This window comes from Podarcis erhardii (assembly GCF_964252035.2).
Source record: "Podarcis erhardii genome assembly, chromosome: 3".
Taxonomy (NCBI): domain Eukaryota; kingdom Metazoa; phylum Chordata; class Lepidosauria; order Squamata; family Lacertidae; genus Podarcis; species Podarcis erhardii.
Genome location: NC_138507.1, coordinates 110,553,639 through 110,575,962, shown reverse-complemented (window position 1 = coordinate 110,575,962; position 22,324 = coordinate 110,553,639). Strand labels below are relative to the sequence as shown.

At 42.9% G+C, this 22,324-nt stretch overlaps 1 protein-coding gene across 30 annotated transcripts in view; it reads left to right on the top strand.

Annotated features, from left to right (window-relative positions):
* The window catches only part of NRXN1 (neurexin 1), a 1,006,781-nt gene that overhangs the window by 231,936 nt on the left and 752,521 nt on the right, over positions 1-22,324 (top strand). For 18 of the 30 annotated variants that reach the window (XM_081854496.1, XM_081854489.1, XM_081854482.1 and 15 more), the window contains one exon: positions 3,560-3,604. The exons of the other annotated variants lie outside the window; for them this stretch is intronic. In XM_081854496.1, the coding sequence (XP_081710622.1) occupies positions 3,560-3,604 (45 nt within the window). The remainder of the gene's footprint in view (positions 1-3,559; positions 3,605-22,324) is intronic. 30 annotated transcript variants of the gene reach the window in all.

Here is a 22,324-nt window from a genome sequence, read left to right as displayed (position 1 = left end):
TAGATCAGGAGAGACCCACCCTGACCCTCTGAGGAGTCTTTGGTGAGCTGTGCAGGTGGGAAAAGGAAAGTTTGATCGCAAAAGCTTCTTTCCACTTCCACACTGAATACAGCCCATCAGTGAAATGAGTTGAAGAACAATTTTTCACATAATGGTCAGTTAAGGCAGTGACCATATAGGCCATATAGCTGTGTGTGTCACAAAAGCAGAGGCTTTGTAGACTGAGAAATTGCCATTTTAAGCTTTTCATTATTATTATTATTACTTACTTCCTGCATTTATACATGACACATTTATAAATACGTTCTAGATTTCCATTTCATGTTTCTGCCAACTAAATTAACATTTAAAACAATGAGATAAGGTGGCATCGAACCAAGTTTTTGTTCAGAGTGGACGCATTGAAATGAAAGAGCATGACTAAGTCAGGTCCATTAATTCCAGTGTAACTTAGCTGAATACAATCTAATAGGCATGATATACAAGGGCTGGTTGGGGGTGGCATGTGGGAAAGCAGGATATGGAAGTCCAGGTGCCAGTATTTACATAGATATCTTAATTGTTATAATATTCAGCTAGGTGCTGGGAAGAAGAGCCAAGGTGATCAAATCTAATTAGAAACAGTTGAGGGAGTTGGGTATGCTTAGCCAGGAAAAGAGGAGGCTAAAAGGAGATATGCTAGCTGTCTTCAAATATCTAAAGGGCTGTCACAAGGAAGATGGAGCAAGCTTGTTTTCTCCTGCTCTGGAAGGTAGGACTCAAACCAATGGCTCCGAGTTACAAGAAAGGAGATTCCAACTAAACAGGAAGAACTTTCTGACGCTAAGAGCTGTAGGACATTGGAATGGTCTCCCTTGGGAGGTTGTGGTCTCTCCTTCCTTGGTGGTTTGTAAGCAGAGATTGGGTGGCCATCTGTCATGGACGCTTTAGTTGTGGTGCACTGCCAGGTTTTGGGCTGGATGACTCTTGGGTTTACTTCCAACTCTACAATTCTGTGATTCAGCAGAGATAATCTAGGATCAAGGCTGAAAAATGGAAGCACATCATTTATCTCGTTCATTCTTGATAGAAGTTTCCCATGTGCTTCACAATCTTAACCAACTCCCCCCCCCCTTTAAAATCTTAATCATAATTTAGTGAACACTTTCTCATGGTATAAGTATTGTTTCTTTAGGGAAATACAGGTTGCGAGTTTTAATACTTATTTTTTCAGCTTTAGATGAGACAGTTTTTATCGGTTGTTTGGATCAAATAGTTAATGGCTGAATGCCACTTTCCTTGCAAATCACTGATGGTTCCACGGAATATAGTAATTACAGTGTTATAGGTATTGGAAACCAGGCCTTTATAGATATATAAAGTATGCAATATATACTATAGATATATAAAGTATGCTGTACTCCCCCCCCCCATCAATTTTGTGGGAGAACAAGTACCCTGCTGTTGTGTAACTGGCATTTGTATTCAAATGTTTGATGAGACAGGTTTGCAACCAATTTATTTTTATGGCAGGCAGTTGCACAGGTTCAACAGAAAATGTCAGGCCTCTTAATAAATAAAGGAAGAACTCTCTAATTTTATTTAAGTTTGGGCACCCCATTATTTAAATGGATTTTTCCCTGTACTTTGTACAAAAGAGGACAATAAAAATAAAAACTAGTAGCAAAAGTGGGGAAGCTAATTAAAATGCTCAAATATCTTCCATACTGAAAAAGTGTTTATGTCCAGATTTTGTATTGTGATTCTGCAGCAAGCGAGAGTGAAGAAGCTGTTTTGAAGGGAAGGGCATCTTAAGTATTTGAGGAGGTCATCAATGCCTACTAGTACTGTTGACCATTTGCAACCTCCAAGATCAGAGACAACATGCTTCTGAATACTAGTTCCTGGGGAGCAACAACAGAAGAGGGCTGTTTCTGGTATTCCCTGCTTGTAGACTTCCTAGAGAAGGCATCCCCAAACCCGGCCCTCCAGCTGTTTTGGGACTACAGTTCCCATCATCCCTGACCACTGGTCCTGTTAGCTAAGGAGGATGGGAATTGTAGTCCCAAAACAGCTGGAAGGCTGAGTTTGGGGATGCCCGTCCTAGAGGCATGTGATTGGCCACTATGGGAAACAAGATGCAAGGCAGGCTAGGGCTTTGTTCTCATCTGGTAGGGCTCCTTATCATTTTATGTTTGAGTTAGATATTCCCATTTCTCCTCTCTTGACGTCACTGTGCATTGTATTTTTTTAAATCTGTTTTTGACACTAGCTCCCCACCCCACCCCAGTGATAATGGTGTTGCAACTGAGAACGTCTGGGAAAGAAAGTTGCATTTGGGAAGTGCAATCATTTTCACTTGCAATAGGCATATATTCTTATTGCAAATATTGTATACAGTTTGGCACAACAGGTTGTATTCAACGAAGTCCTATGCTGAGTAGACTCACTGAAATTAATTAACCTACTCTGAGTAAGGCTAGCTCTGAATACCACCCAATAGTTGCAGTATTATTCATCCCAGTTGAACTGCTCGATATTCTTTTAACAAGTTGAATTCTTTGACTGGGATCTGTTTACACAGTATTTGCAAAGAAGCTAACTTGGATTGGTCATGCAAAGGCCTGGCAATGAATGCCAATAAAAGATAGGAAATCAGGCAGCCCTTGTTTAGTAGGATGTACAATTTAAAGCTGTATGTATAGTAGTCATTGATGGTTGGTGCATTTGAGTAATTGCTTGCAGAAACGTTGGTCCTATATCCATTTTTTGGAGTGGGATAATTAATTAATCCCAATTTTACAAAGGCCTTTTGAGCATCTAATGACAGAATGATCACGGGGGATTTGGTTACATTACTATCATTAATCACATATGAAAGCCTGAAAACCAAATCTGTAAGCTTTCTATGTGGTACAAATACAATCTGGTGTATCCTAATTTCAGAAAATATCAGCGAACCTAGACAATTGGTAAAAGCTGCACTGGAAATCTTAGAAATGTGTTTTAATAAAGAATCAATGCAATCCCAGAGAAATGGAGTCTTTTATTGGTTTGGCTGCAGTCCCAATGCCACTTATTTAGAAGTAAGCTGCACTGAATTGAATCTGACTTACTTCTGAGTAAACATGGTTGTTAGGATTGTGCTGAAACTTATTACTGTGAGTTGTATCCGACAAAGCTGCCTTATTCGTGCAAGAAAATCAACGTTTCCCCCCTCTACACCACCACAACATGCCAAATCGGCTTTGTGAGTTCCCCCAACCCTCTGGAGAAGATTGGGGAGAACATGGAGTACGGGGAGAGGAAAGGGAGAATAAGTTCCAGTGTGCAAGCAGAAATCCTTGTGCAAACAGAACAACTTTATTGGATATAACCCACTGTGTGTAATTTGAACACACGTATCACAGGGTTATGTATACTGTTGAAAAGTAATCTTAGTTAATAGCCAGAAGGCCTTACATTGGATGTAGAACTTGGCTTCAAAGAAATCTTCTAGGCTTTGGGCTGTATGATTAATTATTATTTTTAGCTTAGTAATTATTTGTTTGATTTCGTTTTCTGTTATTTCTTGATTTAGAAATTGCTGCTTTTTTTGCAAAGACTGAATCCAGATCCTATCCAGGTAAGTATGAATGTCTGTTTCTATGAGTCAGTCTGTGGCATATACAGTAGTCTGAAAATGAACCTCACACTTGCAATCCGGCTGAAAGTCCCATTTAGGAGAACCTAAACACGCTATTTCAGGGCTATAGTCTCTTCCTCTTCTTCCTCCTCCTCCCTTCCCATCCTGTCCATTCCCAGTTCCAATCCAAGTGCCATTACTGCATAGCCATTGCCCAGTGCACAAGTTGTTGCTCCTGCCCACCAAATCCCCACCTGACTCATACCTGCAAATCAGAGTGGACCACAAAGGAAGTGAAAGCAGTAGTTAGGTCCGCTTCCCACCTCCATGTTCAGGAAGATGCTGCAATTGAGACAGTGCATTTAAAGCTAAGTGCAGCAAAGATAATCCCCTGCCATCTCCTAAACTTGGAGAAAGGGAAGAAGACAGCTGCCAATTTCATATCCTTGCTCTGAAAATTCTGCATGCTGTCAGGGACAAGGCTCTGGCCTTCCAGTGTAAGGTTCTGGCAAACAAAAAAATTGGCAGGTGCCAAAATATCTGCACCCCTGGGGATATAATTGTGCATAGAATTAGATAAAGTCCTTATGGATGTCCTTGATGTTGTATTGATATGTTGGTCTCATGTGTTGTTACTGATGTTGTGTTCCTGCCTGGCTAGTTGGTATTTTGAACAACAAGTCAACCATTTAGAATTACAGTTTCTGAATTTGTAGTATGATTCATTTACGTCATCACCTTATGTTTCTTACCAATGTACGAATGCGTTCTAGTTTCAAAGGGTTATTGAATTCTTTGGCTACCATATGAATGATATACCTTCGTTTCTCCATTTACCACTATTCCCCCCCTCCCCCAAAGCATAGGGTTTGTTCCCAAACTCCTGGAGATTGGTTGTCCATAAACCTGCATAGTGCCTGCCACTAGTAAATGGTCAGAATCGGTTATTGATTGAATGCTAGAATCAACGATTGTCTGGGATCAATTGGGTGAAGTTAAAAGAAAATATTTGTGAAGCAATGTGTTGTGACAAGTTGGGTGAGGCAAGTAGTTTCTTCAATCAACATTGCAGATATGCCAAATATCTATCATGTCTTATTTACTGAAAATTGATTGCAGGCACAGCATTTGTTTCTTAGAGAGTTATTGCTCCTTTCTAATTTGAGGTCCATACAATGTTGAGATCCCCTTCTAACAAAGTTACTTCTTCTTTCAATTGGCTCCATTGTTCAAAAACCTTCTCCACAACAAGGAAATTCAAGCTGTGTTTGGGCAATAAGTAGGTCTAAGAGTAATCTGTTTTCGCTTTACAAACAATATACCAATCCCTTGGGTCTCAGATAACTCTTAGCAATGCAAAATCAAACTTTCTCTAGATAGTTAATGCCACCCTACAAGACATGGAATGACCTGAAGCTGTATAATAAGCCCCAAACTAAGAAGATTTTTACAGTTTATTATTCTGTTTTTTTATGTTCTTCTTAGAGGATAACAAAGTCTAATTTTCATTGCTTAAAATTTTTGAGTTATTTGTTGTTGTTTTTACTAGAGGTTGCCTGAATGAGGAAGCAGTTAATGAGTACAATTCTAAGTCTGCAATTCCAACTTTATTTACCTGAGAGGAAGCCCCACTGAATTCTGTAGGCTTGTTTCTGAATAGATGTGATTAGAGTTATGATGCAAATCATCAAAGGGCAGAAAATCATTCTGTGAAGACCACACCATTATCTATGAGACCTCCCCCTTTTCTATAGCTTAATAATGGAATGCGGGTGGCACTGTGGTCTAAACCACTGAGCCTCTTGGGCTTGATGATCAGAAGGTTGGTGGTTCAAATTCCTGCAACGGGGTGAGCTCCCGCTGCTCTGTCCCAGCTCCTGCCAACCTAGCAGTTCAAAAGCATACCAGTGCAAGTAGATGAATAGGTACCACTGTGACGGAAAGGTAAATGACGTTTCTATGTGCTCTGATGCTCATCATGGTGTCCCATTGTGCCAGTAGCGGTTTAGTCTTGCTGGCCACATGATCTGGAAAGCTGTCTGTGGACAAACGCTGGCTCCCTCGGTCTGGAAGCAAGATGAGCGCCTCACCCCTTTGTCGTCTTTGACTGGACTTAACCATCCAGGGGTCCTTTACCTTTATGGCTTAATAGCAATCAAATAGCAACAATGATCAAAACAGAAGAAATTCATCTGTTAAGGCTCATAAGGCAATCCTAAATCTGAGCTTGGAAGATGACTGTTCTCTTGAGAAAGTTACAAGAAGAGAGTGTCAAATTAGGTAGTCATGCTTATCCTCAAACCAAAACAAGATTATGAGTTGGTTTTTATGCCCCATGTTTGCTAGAGAAGGAACCTTTTTCAGATAAAAGTATAAGTACATGTTACTGATTAGGTCTTTGATGGGAGGGTCCAGTATGGTATGGATCTTTCAGTATAAGACTACATGTCGCTGCAATGGGCTCCAGCATCCAGAGATTTTGAAAATGTTTTTGAAACCAGTCAGAATTCTGCATTAACCAAGTATTTTAAAAATGCACTGAAATCCACATCACCAAAAATGATCAGCTTCAGTAATAGCTACATAGTTAGCAAACAAAGCAGAAGGAAGTGTCCATTTTTCTTTCTGAATGGACCCTCCCTGTGCCCTTACTGGATTTCTAGGAAACTGTGATGCAGACATGCTTTGAATGAAAAGGGTGGTGTCTTGTAGTAAACCTTCGCTGTGTGACCAGCCTTCTGATTTCAGAACAATAATTCCTATTTACCTAACAATAATTCACCAATTTTCCTGAAGGTGCAAAGAGACTTGCCACAACTGCAGTTAGAATGAAGGATGGACTGACCATCTGCCTTGATGTAATTTCTTGGGGTCGGGGTGAGGAGAGAGACTCAGTGCTGGCACACATTAAAGCTGACCCAAAGCCATTCATTCTGAATCAATTAATAGGGTTTCTTCTTCAGACATCTCTATTTTCAGGTTTGGGAAATTGACCTTTCCAAACAACTGGACACCCAGCTGATGGGAAGTAAATTAGCTCCCCGTGAGAAAGGATTGAAGGGTTTATGCCGAATTTGAAAACTTTAAAAATTAGAACTTATAGGATTTTGTTTGCTTAAAGCTTTAGAACAAAGGTAGAGAATCCCATCCCCACTACTCCAGCCCCCCGGCCTATCACCCACTATTCCAACACATAGCACAAAACCTCCAGATATAAACAACAAACCCATAGTTTGTTGGTCAATGTATGCAGTTCTAAACATGGTTTTTCCCTAATGCATCACAAAATTTGGAAGTAGGTGAATCAGAAGCTTCTTTTTTGGCAATCACTCGTAGCCAAGTAAGATTGTCCCTTACCTTTCCTTCCCCGACCTGGCCACCGTGATCCATGCGACAGTCACCTCCAGGCTTGACTACTGTAATTCGCTCTACGCGGGGCTGTCCTTGAAGCTGTCCCAGAAACTCCAGCAGGTGCAGAATGCTCCTCATGGGGTCTTTGCCATGGGAGCATATTCACCCAGTGCTTTTCCAGCTGCACTGGCACAGGGTCAGATTTAAAGTGCTAGTTTTGACCTTTAAAGGCCTAGGACCCTCATACCTATGGAACCGCCTCTCCGGGTATGCCCCACGGAGAGCCTCAAGGTCCATAAATAGCAACACCCTAGTGGTCCCGGGCCCTAAGGAAGTTAGATTAGTTTCAACCAGAGCCCAGGGCCTTTTCAACACTGGCTCCGTCCTGGTGGAATGCTCTGTCTCATGAGACCTGGGCCCTGCGGGATCTGATTTCTTTCTGCAGGGCCTGTAAGACAGAGTTGTTCCACCTGGCCTTTGGCATGGAGCCAATTTGATTCCCTCCCACTCTTTCTTTTTCCTTTTTCCTTTCTCCTCCTGTGATGAGGCTGCATTTTAATATTTTAATGTTTCAATATTTTAATGTTGTATTTTAATCTTGTTTTTAAGTTGTATTCATTCAACTTGTTTTTATTATTGCTTGTTAGCCGCCCTGAGCCCGGCCTTGGCTGGGGAGGGCGGGGTATAAATAAAAATTATTATTATTATTATTATTATTATTATTCCATAAACACTGTTTTAACGGAATCAGAAGCCTAAGTAAGTTTGGATCCGTGCATTTATTCTGGGAGCTGCCAATAAGATCAGTTCCAAGCAGAATGATTCTCCATCACCTGCATGTGTGTGTATGAGAAATTATAGGGTGCTTTCTTTGGTTCTACATAAGAACATGAACAGAGCCTTGCTAGATCAGACAATGGCTCCATCTAGTCTAGGATTTTGCTTCCTACAGCATCAGTAGCACTTAACCAGAAGCTTCTGAGACGCTTACAAGCATGGCATAAAGGGCACCACCTTTCTCCCAGCTGCTGGTAATTAGAGATAACCTGCACCTGAACATAGAGGTACTATTTATCTAGAATGCTTCTTGCTCAGCAAGTGATCCCCCCCCGCCCTCCCAGTTCTTTCCTAGCCCTGTCTGTCACAACAGTATTATTCAACAGAGCTATTTAGCTACTTAGCTTGCAGTGTTCCCCTTGCAATGAAGAGAGTAGAAAGAGAATATGTGTACAGCTGAATTCATCTTCCTCACTTTCTCCCCTCACCCCCACCGTGTCATCTGATGGGGAAATAATTGTCATCTTCAATGTCACATTGAGTGGCATTCTCTCCAAAATAAGGAAATGAAAGTTTACTGTCAGAAGATATGAAGAAGCGCACTTACTCCCCTCAAATGAAAGCTATCATTAGCAGATAAGGAGCTCTGTTTTTCAACTCAGTCCTATTCACATGGAGTGCATACGGCTGACAAGAATGAGCAGTGACTTTGACCATATTCACAGCTGAGGAAGGGAGAGAAATTCAGTTCAGTTCAATTTTAAAGGCGAACCAACTTAATGTGCACTTTCTGAAAACTGTACGTGAACCGAAACATGTGCATCTTTTGAAACTCACTCTTCTGTGGATTTTGTAATCCAGCCAGGTATTGCATGGAATTCAGAAACATAAAAAAGCTTATTTCAGTCAGTCTGCAATCTTAACACAAATATCACGAACATTCATAATTCTAGTTTGAATTTATTCTAATATGCACATTTCTGCAAATGTGCATTTTCATTAATGCAACACACTTTTGTACACTATTTTCACTAATATAATGCACATTTGTGACCTCTTTAACCTAGTATATACTTTCCTGTATACATTACTTGGCTGGAGGACTACATTGCATAATTTAGAGAAGTACAAATTTCAAAGGATGGCACTGCTTTGGTTTGTCTATTGTTTCAGAAACTGCACATTAGGTAGGTCTGTCTTAATATGTGATTTAACCCCTGTTCCATCAACAGCAGCGCAATCTGTTAAGAAGCAGGGCTTGGGTTTGGCATAACTTTATGCCAGCTATACGTTACGCCAGCTTGGTTTCCGCTGGAATCTTCTACAGTGGTACCTTGGGTTAAGTACTTAATTCATCCCAGAGGTCCGTTCTTAACTTGAAACTGTTCTTAACCTGAAGCACCACTTTAGTTAATGGGGCCTCCTGCTGCCACTGCGCTGCCAGAGCATGATTTCTGTTCTCATCCTGAAGCAAAGTTCTTAACCCGAGGTACTATTTCTGGATTAGCAGAGTCTGAAACCTGAAGCGTATGTAACCTGAAGCGTATGTAACCCGAGGTACCTCTGTATATAGGATTCCTCCCTATATGGTAATCAGGCCCATTGTAGTAAGACCTTTGCTGCTTGGCCATCAGATTCCCAACAGCAGAATTGTTTATTGCTCCAAATGGTGTTTCCGTGAGTACATGTGTAAGATACCGGTTCAGAGGTACACATGCACAGGCAACTGGAGTAGAACTGGTATCACATGTGGGGGACTGTCCTTCATTGGATGTATTTAAACAGGGCTTGGATGGCCACTGGCCACTGATTCTTAAGCTGTGATTCATGCATTGAAGGGGGACGAATTAGATTACCCTTGCAGATAGAATTTATTTTAAAAGGGAGAAATTCACGCCACTGAAAATTAAGTGGTGCAGAGTGTAAAAGACACGCTGCAAGTTACGTGTAACGCTAAGGATAAGTAGCAATGGAGAATGTGTGTTTTCATTGAGTGGCCTTGGCATATTAAGCATGCGGGATTCTGGAAGACAAAAAACGTGCCCCTTGCCATCCACATCCATATCTTCTAAAACCTTCCTCCCAAGACCTCAGGGGAGCTGCAGGTGCAAACACTGAGTGCAGCTGACCTCCGCAGAACCTCTCCTTGCTCCATTAATCATGCCAAGCCCCATTTGCAAAGAAAAATACTTTGAGTGTTTTCCAAAAACCCACTTTCATAGTGTGCTTGCCAAGAAGCGAAACACAGCAGAATTCAAAGTGTTCTCTGGGGGTGGGGCTGCGGAGCTAGACAATGCCACACAGTGTATAATGGTCCAAATTAAAGACTATTAAGCTTGAGAAGATGCAAATGAAAAAGCTGCAGCATTGTCTAAAAAGTGTTTTGTAGGAATAGCAGAACTCACCAGACCCTCTGCCAACTTTCCCCTTCCTGCTATTCCACATCAAATTAATCATAATTATAATAACGCAAACTGTGACAAATATTCACAGCAGGCTTTCAGGACTTGGCATAAATTATTTGGGCTTCATGAGCTCATGCATTCCGTACTCGCCCTAGCCTGATGGCGTCCTTCCTGGCTCTAGCATATCACCTACACTCTTTTTGGAGTTTAACTGCTTATTGCTGCCATTGAATGCTTCTTGCCATATGGTTTCCATGTGGAAACAGTGCAGTGCTTCTGGTTGGCAGTTGCTGCATGCAGTGCCCCCAGCAAATCAGACCTGCTCGATATGTGAAGCCGCCCCCATTGCATGCAAAAAACACCCAACAGCATTGCAACTTTCCTGGTGGAGACAGGCACCAAATCATAGCATAGCTTCACGTTCTGTCACTATTCCAACAGTTGTCTGAATCTGCAGTCTTATACAGCCCCAGTAGTGAGCATCACTGAACTGAGTGAGGCACGCATCTCAGTAATAGAATCATGTTAAGATTGGGCTTTGAATACTGGGAATTGCCTGAAATTGCAAAGTTAACAGAGTAGATAAAGGTAGACGAAGGGCAAACTGAGGAAATCTTTTTTTGCAGTGGATAGTTTCCCTTTATTAATGTCGGGAAAATCTATGTGAAGCCCTCAGTACCTTGGGAATAATTTTTTTTGCAATTTATTCCCTTCTCTTATTTCGTTGTGGAATAATGATAAGTTAATATATGGCTCAGGTGTATGATACCTCGTTGATCACATCTACAGAGCATAGGACCTTTTTTAAAAAGGCAAGTTAAGTAATTTCCCAGTGCATGGTTGTTACTTAATGCTTATAGGCGTTATATCAAGAGCTTGAAATGTGTGTTGTGGGGTGTCATCTTCTGGAAGCAATGTCTAAAATAACTTAAGCTATCACAATAAAAAGGTGTGCTCTTTTTTTTCCCCAAGTACCAAGGATTTATGGCAATTTAAATTCCACTAGAGCCCCCTTCTTCTCTCTCCTCCCCCATGTTTTTTGTTTTTCAGATGCTCCCCCCTCCATTTTCTTTGGTTCCTCTGTCCTCCCAGCAATCGCCTCGCATGTTGTCAGAACACATTCAGAAGCAAACTGCTTGTGCATCGGAGGGACTGATATGACACGGTGTGACTGGAGTGCTAAAAGCTCTCTTCTTTAATTCTTCACTCAAAGCACCCCTTGTTGCTAAAGAGGTGCTAAAAGTGTCAGCTGGCCTTTCTATTTTAGTGCCTTCCCACCCCCCCTCCGCCCCCGTCACCAGTTCCATTTGCCTCAAGGAGTTCTCACTGGCTTGCTCACTTAACATTGTCTCTTGGAGAGAACAAGAAGCATCTTCATGACACGTACACCTGGCAGCCTGGACATGGTTAAATATTGATAGCCTGAGCCTGGGGGGGAAAACGTTTATGCTTATTGCCCATTGAGCTCAGTATGGACTGTGGCTTCCAGTCAGTGTGCCTAGGCTTGCAGACCTCCAGCAAAATCTTATCCATATTTTTTATGTAGAAATGTGCCCTATTGATGTGAATGGGACTTTCTTCCAAGTAAATGGGATTGCAGCCACTGCAGGATCCAGATTTTGGAAGGGTCCTCGTCACCATCCCAAGCAGTGGAAGTCGACCCATTTGGCCTACCGACCTCAGTCCCTACCTGCCTGCCTTCTTAATTGTATCTCCAGGGGAGTAGTGTTGCTTGTCAGCTTCCCTCTCTTTAGACTCAATGTTGTTCTTGTAGAACTGAGCAAAAAAGAGGAGAATGGGGACAAACATAGACTTAGTTGGTGCTGGCTGTCAATGGCTCCGACTTGCACCTACTGCTTGGGCTCCCTGCCTTTCATCAAACAGTCACAAGGGACACCAGCCAGTGTGATGGCCTGGGACTTGGACTCAAGAGTCTCAGTCCATACCAGATGCTTTGCCTCAGGCGGCATCTGAACCAGATCTGGGGCCTGATTCTGAAGAGCCCCAGTCTGCACAGGTTCCCCTACAACAAGCACCAGCTGGGCCGAGTCAGGGCCCTGAGCCTGCCCTGGCTCCAGATGCGGGGATTACCTCGTTGTCTTCAGCTGAGCCATCACTTACAGCTGCCCCACTACCAGTTGGGTCAGGAGAGGCTGAGACGGCCTCTGGGTCTAGTAACCCACCAACATCTCCCGAGATGCAGAGACTCAGGTCTGAGAGAAGGAGAGACCTGAGTACTCGCAGGAGGAGTGCTCGCCTTCGGGCAAGACAGGGAGGTGAGTCACTGGAGGATCAGGGTCGGCCGCTACCCCGACAAAGATAAAAGGCTATTGGACCCCGCCCCAGGTTGCGGGAGCAACATTGGTGGTTGCTAGAACCTGCCTGACCTAGCCTGGTTTCCTGGCTTGTATCATGCCCTGTCGGACTGACTCCTTGCGGAATCCTTGGATTTGGGACCGGACCTGGACTGCTCTGCTTGGGTTAACCCCCAGGCCCAGCACAGCCACCACTTCTCGCTATCATCAGTTTCTCATCAGTGTTCTGTCAAGGAGAAATTGAGCAGTGATACCTGCTTTTCTTCCTTGTCACCTTCCTTCTCCCTCTTCGTTGTCTGGAGCAGAGTGAGAGGCAGATGAACAAGTAGTTCCCCCAATGTCCCATGGAGAGTAGTTCTGTCCTGTTCTGGATAGTCTGTCCTTTTGGGGATAGCACCTCCCTCCAGCTGAGTCAGGCAGGATTCTTTATATTCCACCTCATACAGGGGCAGGGCCACCCCACCCTACAGACTGGCTGGCAGAGGAAGGCAGACCCCTCCACCCCAACATCTGCTATTTTCCATGGCCCCAACCGTAGGGAGAGCCCCAAAACTCAGTGAACATCATGGAAACAAGCAGGCGTTAAACTTCAGAAACAGAAACGCACACACACACTGTAGAGACAAATATCATCAGAACTGAACATGAACATGCAAATGGATCTGGCAGAAACCCTATTGCGGACTCACCACTCAGATGCTCTCTAAGTAGATTTCCAGGCAGCTGATCCGAGGAAAAGAGGCAGGTGGACTGCCCTCCATGGGCCAGTAGGAAACTATCATTGATTGCTGCAAAGGTTTAAGAGAGAAGAATTTCCAGGGCACTGTTGTCAGTGGGCTGCCTGCTGCTGTGTGACCCCTTTGTGCCAAACATTGATGCCAGCCCTGATTGCAGCCCTTACATAAAGTAGCACTTCTAGGCATATTTAATCCTGGGTAGGTTCTACACAGATGCAGCATGGCATTCCGAATTCTGATCTATAGAAGAAGTGCCCAGGAAAATAGCATTTCGTTTGTAACACATCCAAAAATCTATTGAGCTAGGCAGGTTCATGTTCTGAAGCAGATTAGCAAACATAACCACTTAACCACTCAAATGTAGGGTGCAGCAACGGGATTTGAAAAGGAACATGAAGATCTTGTCTGCGAGATGGGTAAGTGAAATGGCGTTGGAACCATGCAGGTACAAGGAAGGAAAGAGTTAAAATCTGGTAGCTTGTGATGGGAAAGTTCTCAGCCCGAGATCTTGAAGACAGTACTGAGTTGGATGGATCTGGTCCTCCAGATGTTGTAGAACTGCAAGTAAGATCACCCTTAGCCTTTGGCCATGCATACTGGGGCTGATGGGACTTGTGGTCCCATCCCTGGTTATGAGATGCTACTTATCTTAATGTCAAAAAGAATGATGCCCTTGAGAATAAGCCCCTTGTGGCCTAAACTCCTAAACCTTTGTTTACTAGTTCTTATGACAGGCCATATGATAAATATTCCATTTCCCCTTTTAGTGATCTGGCTCCTACAGTTGTTGAGCAATTGGGCCAGCAAGCTCATTGTTGATATGCATTGTATTCTCCTGTTGCAGGAGAAACAAATTATTCTGTGCTTAAAAATAGGTAATTGCTTCTTGCATCTAATTGATTTCTAGAAATTACAATGCAGATTTGATTGGAGGAAGCTGGCGTGCTACCTGCAATCCACTCCAAAGTGTGCCGCTCATAAATCTTGCTGCCTTCTCTGCCCTCATGCAGTCAGTGAGAGATATTTAAGGAGACTTTATGGTACCTGAACCCTGAAGGATGTGTCTTAACCTGTAGGAAAGCAGCACAGCTGTAACATCCATCTCACCGCAGTGTCATGACTTGACTGTTAATCTAAAGCATTGCTTCCAGCTAGTTAGCTAAATAGGAGTCGATTTTTATACCATGGATATTAGATGCAGCAACATCTTTAGGGTAGGCTTGAGCTTTTTGTGGCTCACCAAGTAGAGTGTCACCTACCCCCGAAGAAGATTAATGAATCTCTCCTGTTTTTGGTAAATGCCAGGGATGGCAAAATGGAGGAAGGGGAAAACTTGGTTGCAGCATTGTTGGGTCACAAATTCTTTGCACCCATTACAAACTCTCACATCAGTTATTATATCTGTTGAGAGTTCTTCATGAGACCATTGCATTTGGGGCAGCAAATCCCACCCACTATCTACCCTGCGGTGATGTTATGGAAGTTCTTAGTAGGGTTTGGTTTCTCAAACCTTTTAAATGGGTGGGGAGCCTGTGATCCCCCTGGATGTTTCTGGACTGCGGCTCCCATCAGTCCTTGCCAGCATAGCCCCATAGTCAGAGGCTATGTGAGCTGTAGTCCAACAACATCTGGAAAACCACTGGGCTAGCCACCCCTGCCTTTGAAAAATAATAATGCCCATATCTTTACCGGAAAATTTTGTGGTGATTCTTATGTGCAACAATCTATATCATCCCAATGCTGCTTGTGAAAATCTGTTGATTGGAATGATTGAATATTAAATATTATGTCAGCATGGCTGAGTCCCTTCCCCAGTCTGCTTTTAAAAGTATGCAAAATAGCGTCTGGTTGTCTGCTTTCCCCATTGTCTAAAGAAGCAAGATCTAAGCAACTTCTTGTAGCTGCTCCTTGAGAGGTTTCTAAGCAGAGGTCAGATGGCCATCTGTCAAGGATGCTTTAGCTGAGATTCCTGCATTGCAGGGGGTTGGACTAGATGGCCCTTGGTGGCTCTTCCAACTCTACAATTCCATGATCCTGTGAAAGAGTGGGGAAGATCCTCAGCCCTGCTTTTCTTTAAGCAGCAGCAGTGGATTGCCGTGACCCTTCCGCTGGTGACACATAAATAAAGAGAAAGACCTTTCCCCCTAGTGCAACACCAACTTTGCCTTGGCTTCCCAAATTAGAATAAGGATAGCAGAGCCAATTTCTCAATAGTTATGGCATACTGACTGAGCTCTGGCCCTTTCCAGCAAGGATGGCACTGCAAGGGACAGTGGGTCTGCTGCACTGTGGGCAGAGGAATCTGAAAGGTGCACTTATTATTTATTATCTCTGCTTACATGAAATATTTGGCACTTGAGTTTGGAGTATCGTATAAGGCAAATGCTGAATGCTAAAATATTAACTTCCCATACTTTTTTCTCTTTCCAATTGTTAATCATTGTCTAGTCCATTTTCAGTGTGCATGGAATTCTATACAGTGGTACCTCGGGTTAAGTACTTAATTCGTTCTGGAGGTCCGTTCTTAACCTGAAACTGTTCTTAACCTGAAGCACCACTTTAGCTAATGGGGCCTCCTGCTGCTGCCATGCCGCTGGAGCACGATTTCTGTTCTCATCCTGAAGCAAAGTTCTTAACCCGAGGTACTATTTCTGGGTTAGTGGAGTCTGTAACCTGAAGCATATGTAACCTGAAGCGTATGTAACCCGAGGTACCACTGTATTTCCCAGATTCACTCACCAATAGCAGTTAAAGTAGCAGAGCTTCTATTCCTGCCCCCACCTGTGTTTCGTGTGTTTCTCTGTTAGTTTTGCTTGGTACTGCATCTGGCAGCAGTGGCAACTATGTTGGCAGTCTGACAGCTATTTTGCATCTTCCACAATGCCCTATACCTAGGGTTGTAGCCAAAGCTAGGCCTACTCAGAGTAGACGCATAGAGGTTAATAGACACAAGTAACTATGGTGCATTAATTGCAGGAGGCCAAGTATGAATAAAACAAAACTGAATACTACCGTAAGTGTCATTCTGGGGCTCTGTGCATGTGTGCAAGTTCATTTGGGAAACGGCTACCACCACAAAACAATGGTCGAGATTATTCAGAGAAGAAAAGAAATCTCTGGGGGAAAATGCCTCCTGGGAAATTTCAGCTCAGCTCTAGTCTAGGGTCAGAAGAACATCAACTCACATTGCAGCTGAACTTAATTAAATAAACAAAGATGTTATCACTCCTCAGATGTCTGCTAGACTGAAATCTGATGTTACCAACTTCCAGTTCTTGGGAATGTTGTTTCACCATTTGTGGCTCCTGCAGAAACATTAGCGGGTATAATTAAGATACAATGGCATCTGGATATGAGAAGAACAGATGTCACATACTGTGATGATACAGAGACTAAGTACATAGGCCTAATGTGCTAGCGCATTTACTGTAAACATACATTCATGCAAATGTGAGCACCTATTTTCTGATTTCTCCATTCCCAAGAAACGTAAAAAATGAAAAAAAGCCAGGCAAAATCAGCAATGTGATGCCTTCAGTTCAGTAGTCTTCAGCTTTTTCACACTCAGAGCCACCTTTAACCGAAACATGCATTTTGGGGAACAATTTCTTATTTATTTATTTAACATATATATATATATATATATATATATATATATATATATATATATATATGGTACTAGTGTTGCTATTGTGACCCACCTTAGATCAGTCCATGACCTGATCCCAACCCACCGGTTGAAGACCAGTGTCTCAATTCACCATCATCTGCTGGGGAAGGACTAGCCAAGGTTCTGAGTTACACAGAACATTTTCACACACATCCTAAAGACATCCAGGGTGACCCATCTCTTCCAAAATTACAGTGCATGTAGTGGATCCCTGAAGGAATCCATGACATCTTTCTCATTCAGCCAACAAAGACAGGCTTTGGCCAGGTACTCCGGGACAACAGTGGACAGTATGATGGGTGGAGAGGCACACTCAGCTAGGTGTTGAGGAGGTGGAAGTGATAGCTGGTGTTAGTCTCAATGGGTGATGTTCAACTTCTGTGCTAGCACAAGGATTTAGCTCTAGCACAATAGGATTTGCTCCTCCACAGCACCCCAGCCCACCCCTAAATCTGGTCTGGAGTGTTGGAGGGAATCCCAGAACAGATTTAGGGAAGGAAGGGGGAGAACATTCCATTGCACAAGGAAAAATCATTGCACTAATATAACATTCACCCTAGTTCTACATTGAATGCAACATTATGCATAGACGAAAGCTATTTCATACAGGGGAGCAGGTGGAACTGTGGTCTAAACCACTGAGCCTCTTGAGCTTGCTGATTGGAAGGTCAGCGGTTCAAATGCATGACAGGGTGAGCTTCCATTGCTCTATCCCAGCTTCTGCCAACCTAGCAGTTTGAAAGGACACCAGTGTGAGTAGATAACTAGGTACTGCTGTGGCGGGAAGGTAAACGGTGTTTCAGTGCATTCTGACACTTGTCACGGTGTCCCGTTGTGCCAGAAGTGGTTTAGTAATGCTGTCTGTGGACAAATGCCGGCTCCCTCGGCCTGAAAAGCAAGATGAGCACTGCTACCCCATAGTTGCCTTTGACTGGACTTAACCGTCCAGGGGTCCTTTACCTTTTTTTTTTTTTAAAAAAACTCATTTCATATATACATATTTACATGCATGCATGCATACATACATACATAGATAGAATGTAACTATGCACATTTCCTCAGGAAATGGCAGCAATCCTGAACAAAGGTTTGGAATGCCTTCAAACTCAGAGAAACATCAGTGAACATTGCCTGTCACCTAAATATGATGAGTCAGCAGTCAGTGACGTTATGTCTGGATAGCTGAGAAGTATCTGTTTCTAGTCATTTGTGAAATTCGTCTGAGATTGTCAGTGTCCCTCAAATTGTGGGCTTTCTCTCATACTGCAATTATACTCTTGAATGGAAGTAATTCCAGATGAAATCAGAGGGATTTCTTCCACTTCATGTACTTAAGACTGTGCTCTTCAATCCCATTGATTTCAGTTATGGTGCTTAACTGTGCCAGACACTTCCTAAATTGTGTGCACTGTGTGTTTAGAATGGGAGAACAAGACTGTGATAGTATGTTCACTTAACTGTATGTCCACTTACCAGGGAATGCTAAAGCAGAAGTTATTTCTTAGTCAACATGCAAAGAATTGCACCGAGAACTGAGTCCAAGTGTTCTGCCTTTAGTGACCTGGGAATGACAACCTGCCCCCACTAACTCATCTATGGTCTTGCAGCAACCCATTCCTTGAAAATCACTTCTGTTAATCATTATTCATTTTATTAGGTGGCATTAAAAGCATCTGTCAATCCCTAAGAATCTCTGCACACTTTTATTTTCTTTCTTTTTTTAAAAAAACCCCAATAAGCACATTAAAATTCCATCAAAGTTCCTCTTATTTCCTTTCCTTGTACAGTCCAATTCCCTAATGAGAATAAAACTGGTTAAAAAGAAGAAGTTAACATTGAAAGCATCACTGTTGTTGTTTGATCATCCAGATGGGCAGCTTCTGTTTTTGGTAGGATGCATTTTGTGCTGTCTTGGTATGGACTAAGGGAATCTTGACTCATGCAGTAGCTTCTCTCCAAATTTGATTAGTAACGTTTAAAAAGTACCACTCTGCTCCAAATTATACTTTTACATACTTAAAAAGAAAAGACATCAGTTTGCATCACGACATCTTTTAACTTCTGTGAATTTTCATTTTCATGAAGCTTCAGAGAAATGGGATCACATTCAATCAAATTACCCAGCCCATTTTGCTTAAGGCAAATAGCATCCAAGCAAGACAAGAGGCTGCCTCAAATGTTTCTTGTTCATCCATCACACACAATTTTCGTAATATATTTTGAAAATAAGGTTTGATTTCAGCCAGTAGTTTAAATTCTGAAATCTGAGATAAAACTGATTCGCACATGCCTTTTTACCACTCGATTCCTGCTTGCGTGGGTGAATACGCCATTACAGCCATATCACCCCATATCATTATTTTATAACTTCTCACACCGTCTTACCTGCAATGCTTTTCATGTGAGCCAGTTAATTTCTTTTATATATAGCTACTAGTCAGTGCATCAATTGATCACCACAGGAAGCATCCATTAATGGGTCAGAACATTGGTCCATCTTAGCTCGCTTCTGTAGCAGGTGTGTCATTGTTGCTTACCTGAAGAGAGAGGAGGGTCGAGGGAGCGGGGAGGTTGGCACCAGCAGAGACAATCTGGTTCTCCTCCCAAGGCGCCCACACCATGTCAAACTTCCTGCTGTCTTGTTCTTTCCGCTGTCCCTCCCAGTAAGCGAAAATAACACACCTGGGACCAGCCCTGATGGATCAGAGCTGCTTCAGCATTCTGTTCTCACAGTGATCCATTAGATGCCTCTGGGAAGCCCATAAGCTGAACCTGAGTACAAAGGCACTCTCCCAAATTGTGATTTCCAGCAATTGGTGGTCTTCTTCTTCTTTCTTCTTTCTTCTTTCTTCTTTCTTCTTTCTTCTTTCACTCTGGATCCACACATCCTTCAGATTATTATAGAATTGTAGAATTGGAAAGAAATTTCAGGATCATCTAGTCATCCCACAATACTTCTTTCTTCTTTGGCGATCACTCATAGCCGAGTAAGAGTGTCTTCCATGAACACAGTCTTAACAGTGGGTCCGTAAGTGACTGTGGAGGCCAATTCTGGATCCTCACATCCTTCCACAGTGGGGACATAGGTTTCTGGGTGGGAGTTGATCATGGTGAGGGTTTGCGAAACGTGCCTTCCTCTTAGTATGTTTCTCCCTTTCATCCTGAGTTTGAGCATCTTCAAAGCCCATGACATCTTTGGTAAAGGCTGTTCTCCAACTGGAGTGCTCGCAGGCCAGTGTTTCCCAGTTGTCGGTGTTTATACTACATTTTTTTAGAGTTGCCTTGAGAGAGTCTTTAAACCTCTTTTGTTGACCACCAGCATTACACTTACCATTTTTAAGTTTGGAATAGAGTAGTTGCTTTGGAAGATGATAATCAGGTATCTGCACAACATGGCCAGTTCAATGAAGTTGATGTTGAAGAATCATTGCTTCAACAGTGGTGATCTTTGCTTGTTCCAGTACACTGGCATTGGTATTCAGAGGCATGCTGACTATATTTACCATTCTTAGCCATATTCTCCACGAATTTATTGGGGGGGGGTGTCACCAAAGTTCTCTAGGGAAAACAGATCTTTATCCACAAAAAGGGTGGAGAATGTTAGGAGGCCATTTGCACAGATGTCTAGTTTTCGCACAGAGCACATTCCTTTCCCATGATGCTTCTGCTGGTGAGTTGACTGTAAGGCTGCATCACGTGAAGCGGACACGGAGCAATGGTTCCAAACTACAAGAAAAAAGATTCCACCTAAACATTAGGAAGAACTTCCTGACAGTAGGAGCTGTTCGACAGTGGAATTTGCTGCCAAGGAGTGTGGTGGAGTCTCCTTCTTTGGAGGTCTTTAAGCAGAGGCTTGACGACCATATGTCAGGAGTACTCTGATGGCGTTTCCTGCTTGGCAGGGGGTTGGACTCGATGGCCCTTGGGGTCTCTTCCAACTCTATGATTCTATGATTCTATGATTCTATGATTCTATGATTCTACGTGATACGCCTGCAAGTCTGCCACCCACACGACTGCATAACAGTCCCCCCTCAATACAGGATCCATGTGAATTTCTTCCAAAAGTATTGTAACAGTCTCCTTTTATGGCCTTGATGTTGTAGCACTCTGCTTACCGGTGCCGCACATTCTCGTTCGCTTGACAGATAGGCCTGGCTGCAAACGGTGTGGTCGAAAATGGAGCCTAAGAGTAGCCAAGGAGGTTTTTGAGCTTCCAACTATGCTAATGCAAAGTCTCCGTACCACTAAACACATGTACTGAAGCATGAAGGTCTTCCCGATGAAAACAAACAAACAGCAAGCGGCGAGAGGCATTAAGGAGGGAAGGCAACCTCTCAGCAAGAAGGCAGTGCATAAGGCCGTGAGCTTAGTAAAAATCGCTCAGGAATGTATGTATATATTATATGCTGGGCTTATTTACAACAGTGCTAAATTATTTATGCCCTGCAGTATGCATCACTGAGACTGTAATTGGGGGAAAAGAAGTCTTGGTTTTACCGTGAGATTCCTCTGTAGGCATCTTTAAAGATGTAATGATGCGGGCCGCTTAAGCTGCCGCAAATACAAGTTCACAGGATGCGGTTGGCACCAAGTCCCTTGCTTTATGAGCAGGGGCCCCTGAATTGAGCGTTGAATGAAAGACACACACACACATGCACACATCCATATCCCGCAGTCAGTTTACCAAGCTAATCATTTGATTCAACTCACACAATCTGACCTTAAGCAGTTTAGTGAAGAGCATCAAGGAACACTAGACACATCTACCCTTTAGCATTTCTTGGCAAGCACCGGAATGCATGGGGAATAATGGTGGAGCACGGGGATCTCTTGCAACTGCAGCTATCCCAGGACCCAGACATTAAAAGCAGCATCATTAAAAATGTATCCCGTGTCTTAGTTCCTGCTTATGAGCACTGCCTTATGCAGCTTACGACAGAGGATTTGGGGCCAAGGAAGCTGGAGAGGGTTATTGGCTGGGAGACCCGCTCCATGCCTTGCAGGCTTTTTCCCATCTGACCGGGGAAGGAAGGTCAGCTCTGACTGACTCCAGCTACAAAAACTGAGGCTGCTGAACAAGACTTGGGTTGGGGTGTTGCTCACTTTTGTTGTTGTTGTTGGGGGTGGGGCTGTTGCTGTTTATGATATTAATTTTTGTATATTTATTTTAGATATTTTTACGAAGCATGTAGACATGGTTCAATTTGGTTGTGTGCTTTTTGATGTTTTATTTACTGTTCATGACTACTTTTGTTACGTTTTAGCCAGCTGATTTTTGTTTTATTGTTGTAAGCCGCCTTGAGCATGGTTTTAACTACAGAAATGTAGCATACAAATAAAATTACGAATGTATCCTCCCCAGTTTTAAGTGAGCCAGCCTGATTCACACTTTTTTTGGACTACAACGAATATTGCAACATGGTTAATTCTTTGGCTTTCACGCTTCTCCATTTTTGTGATGC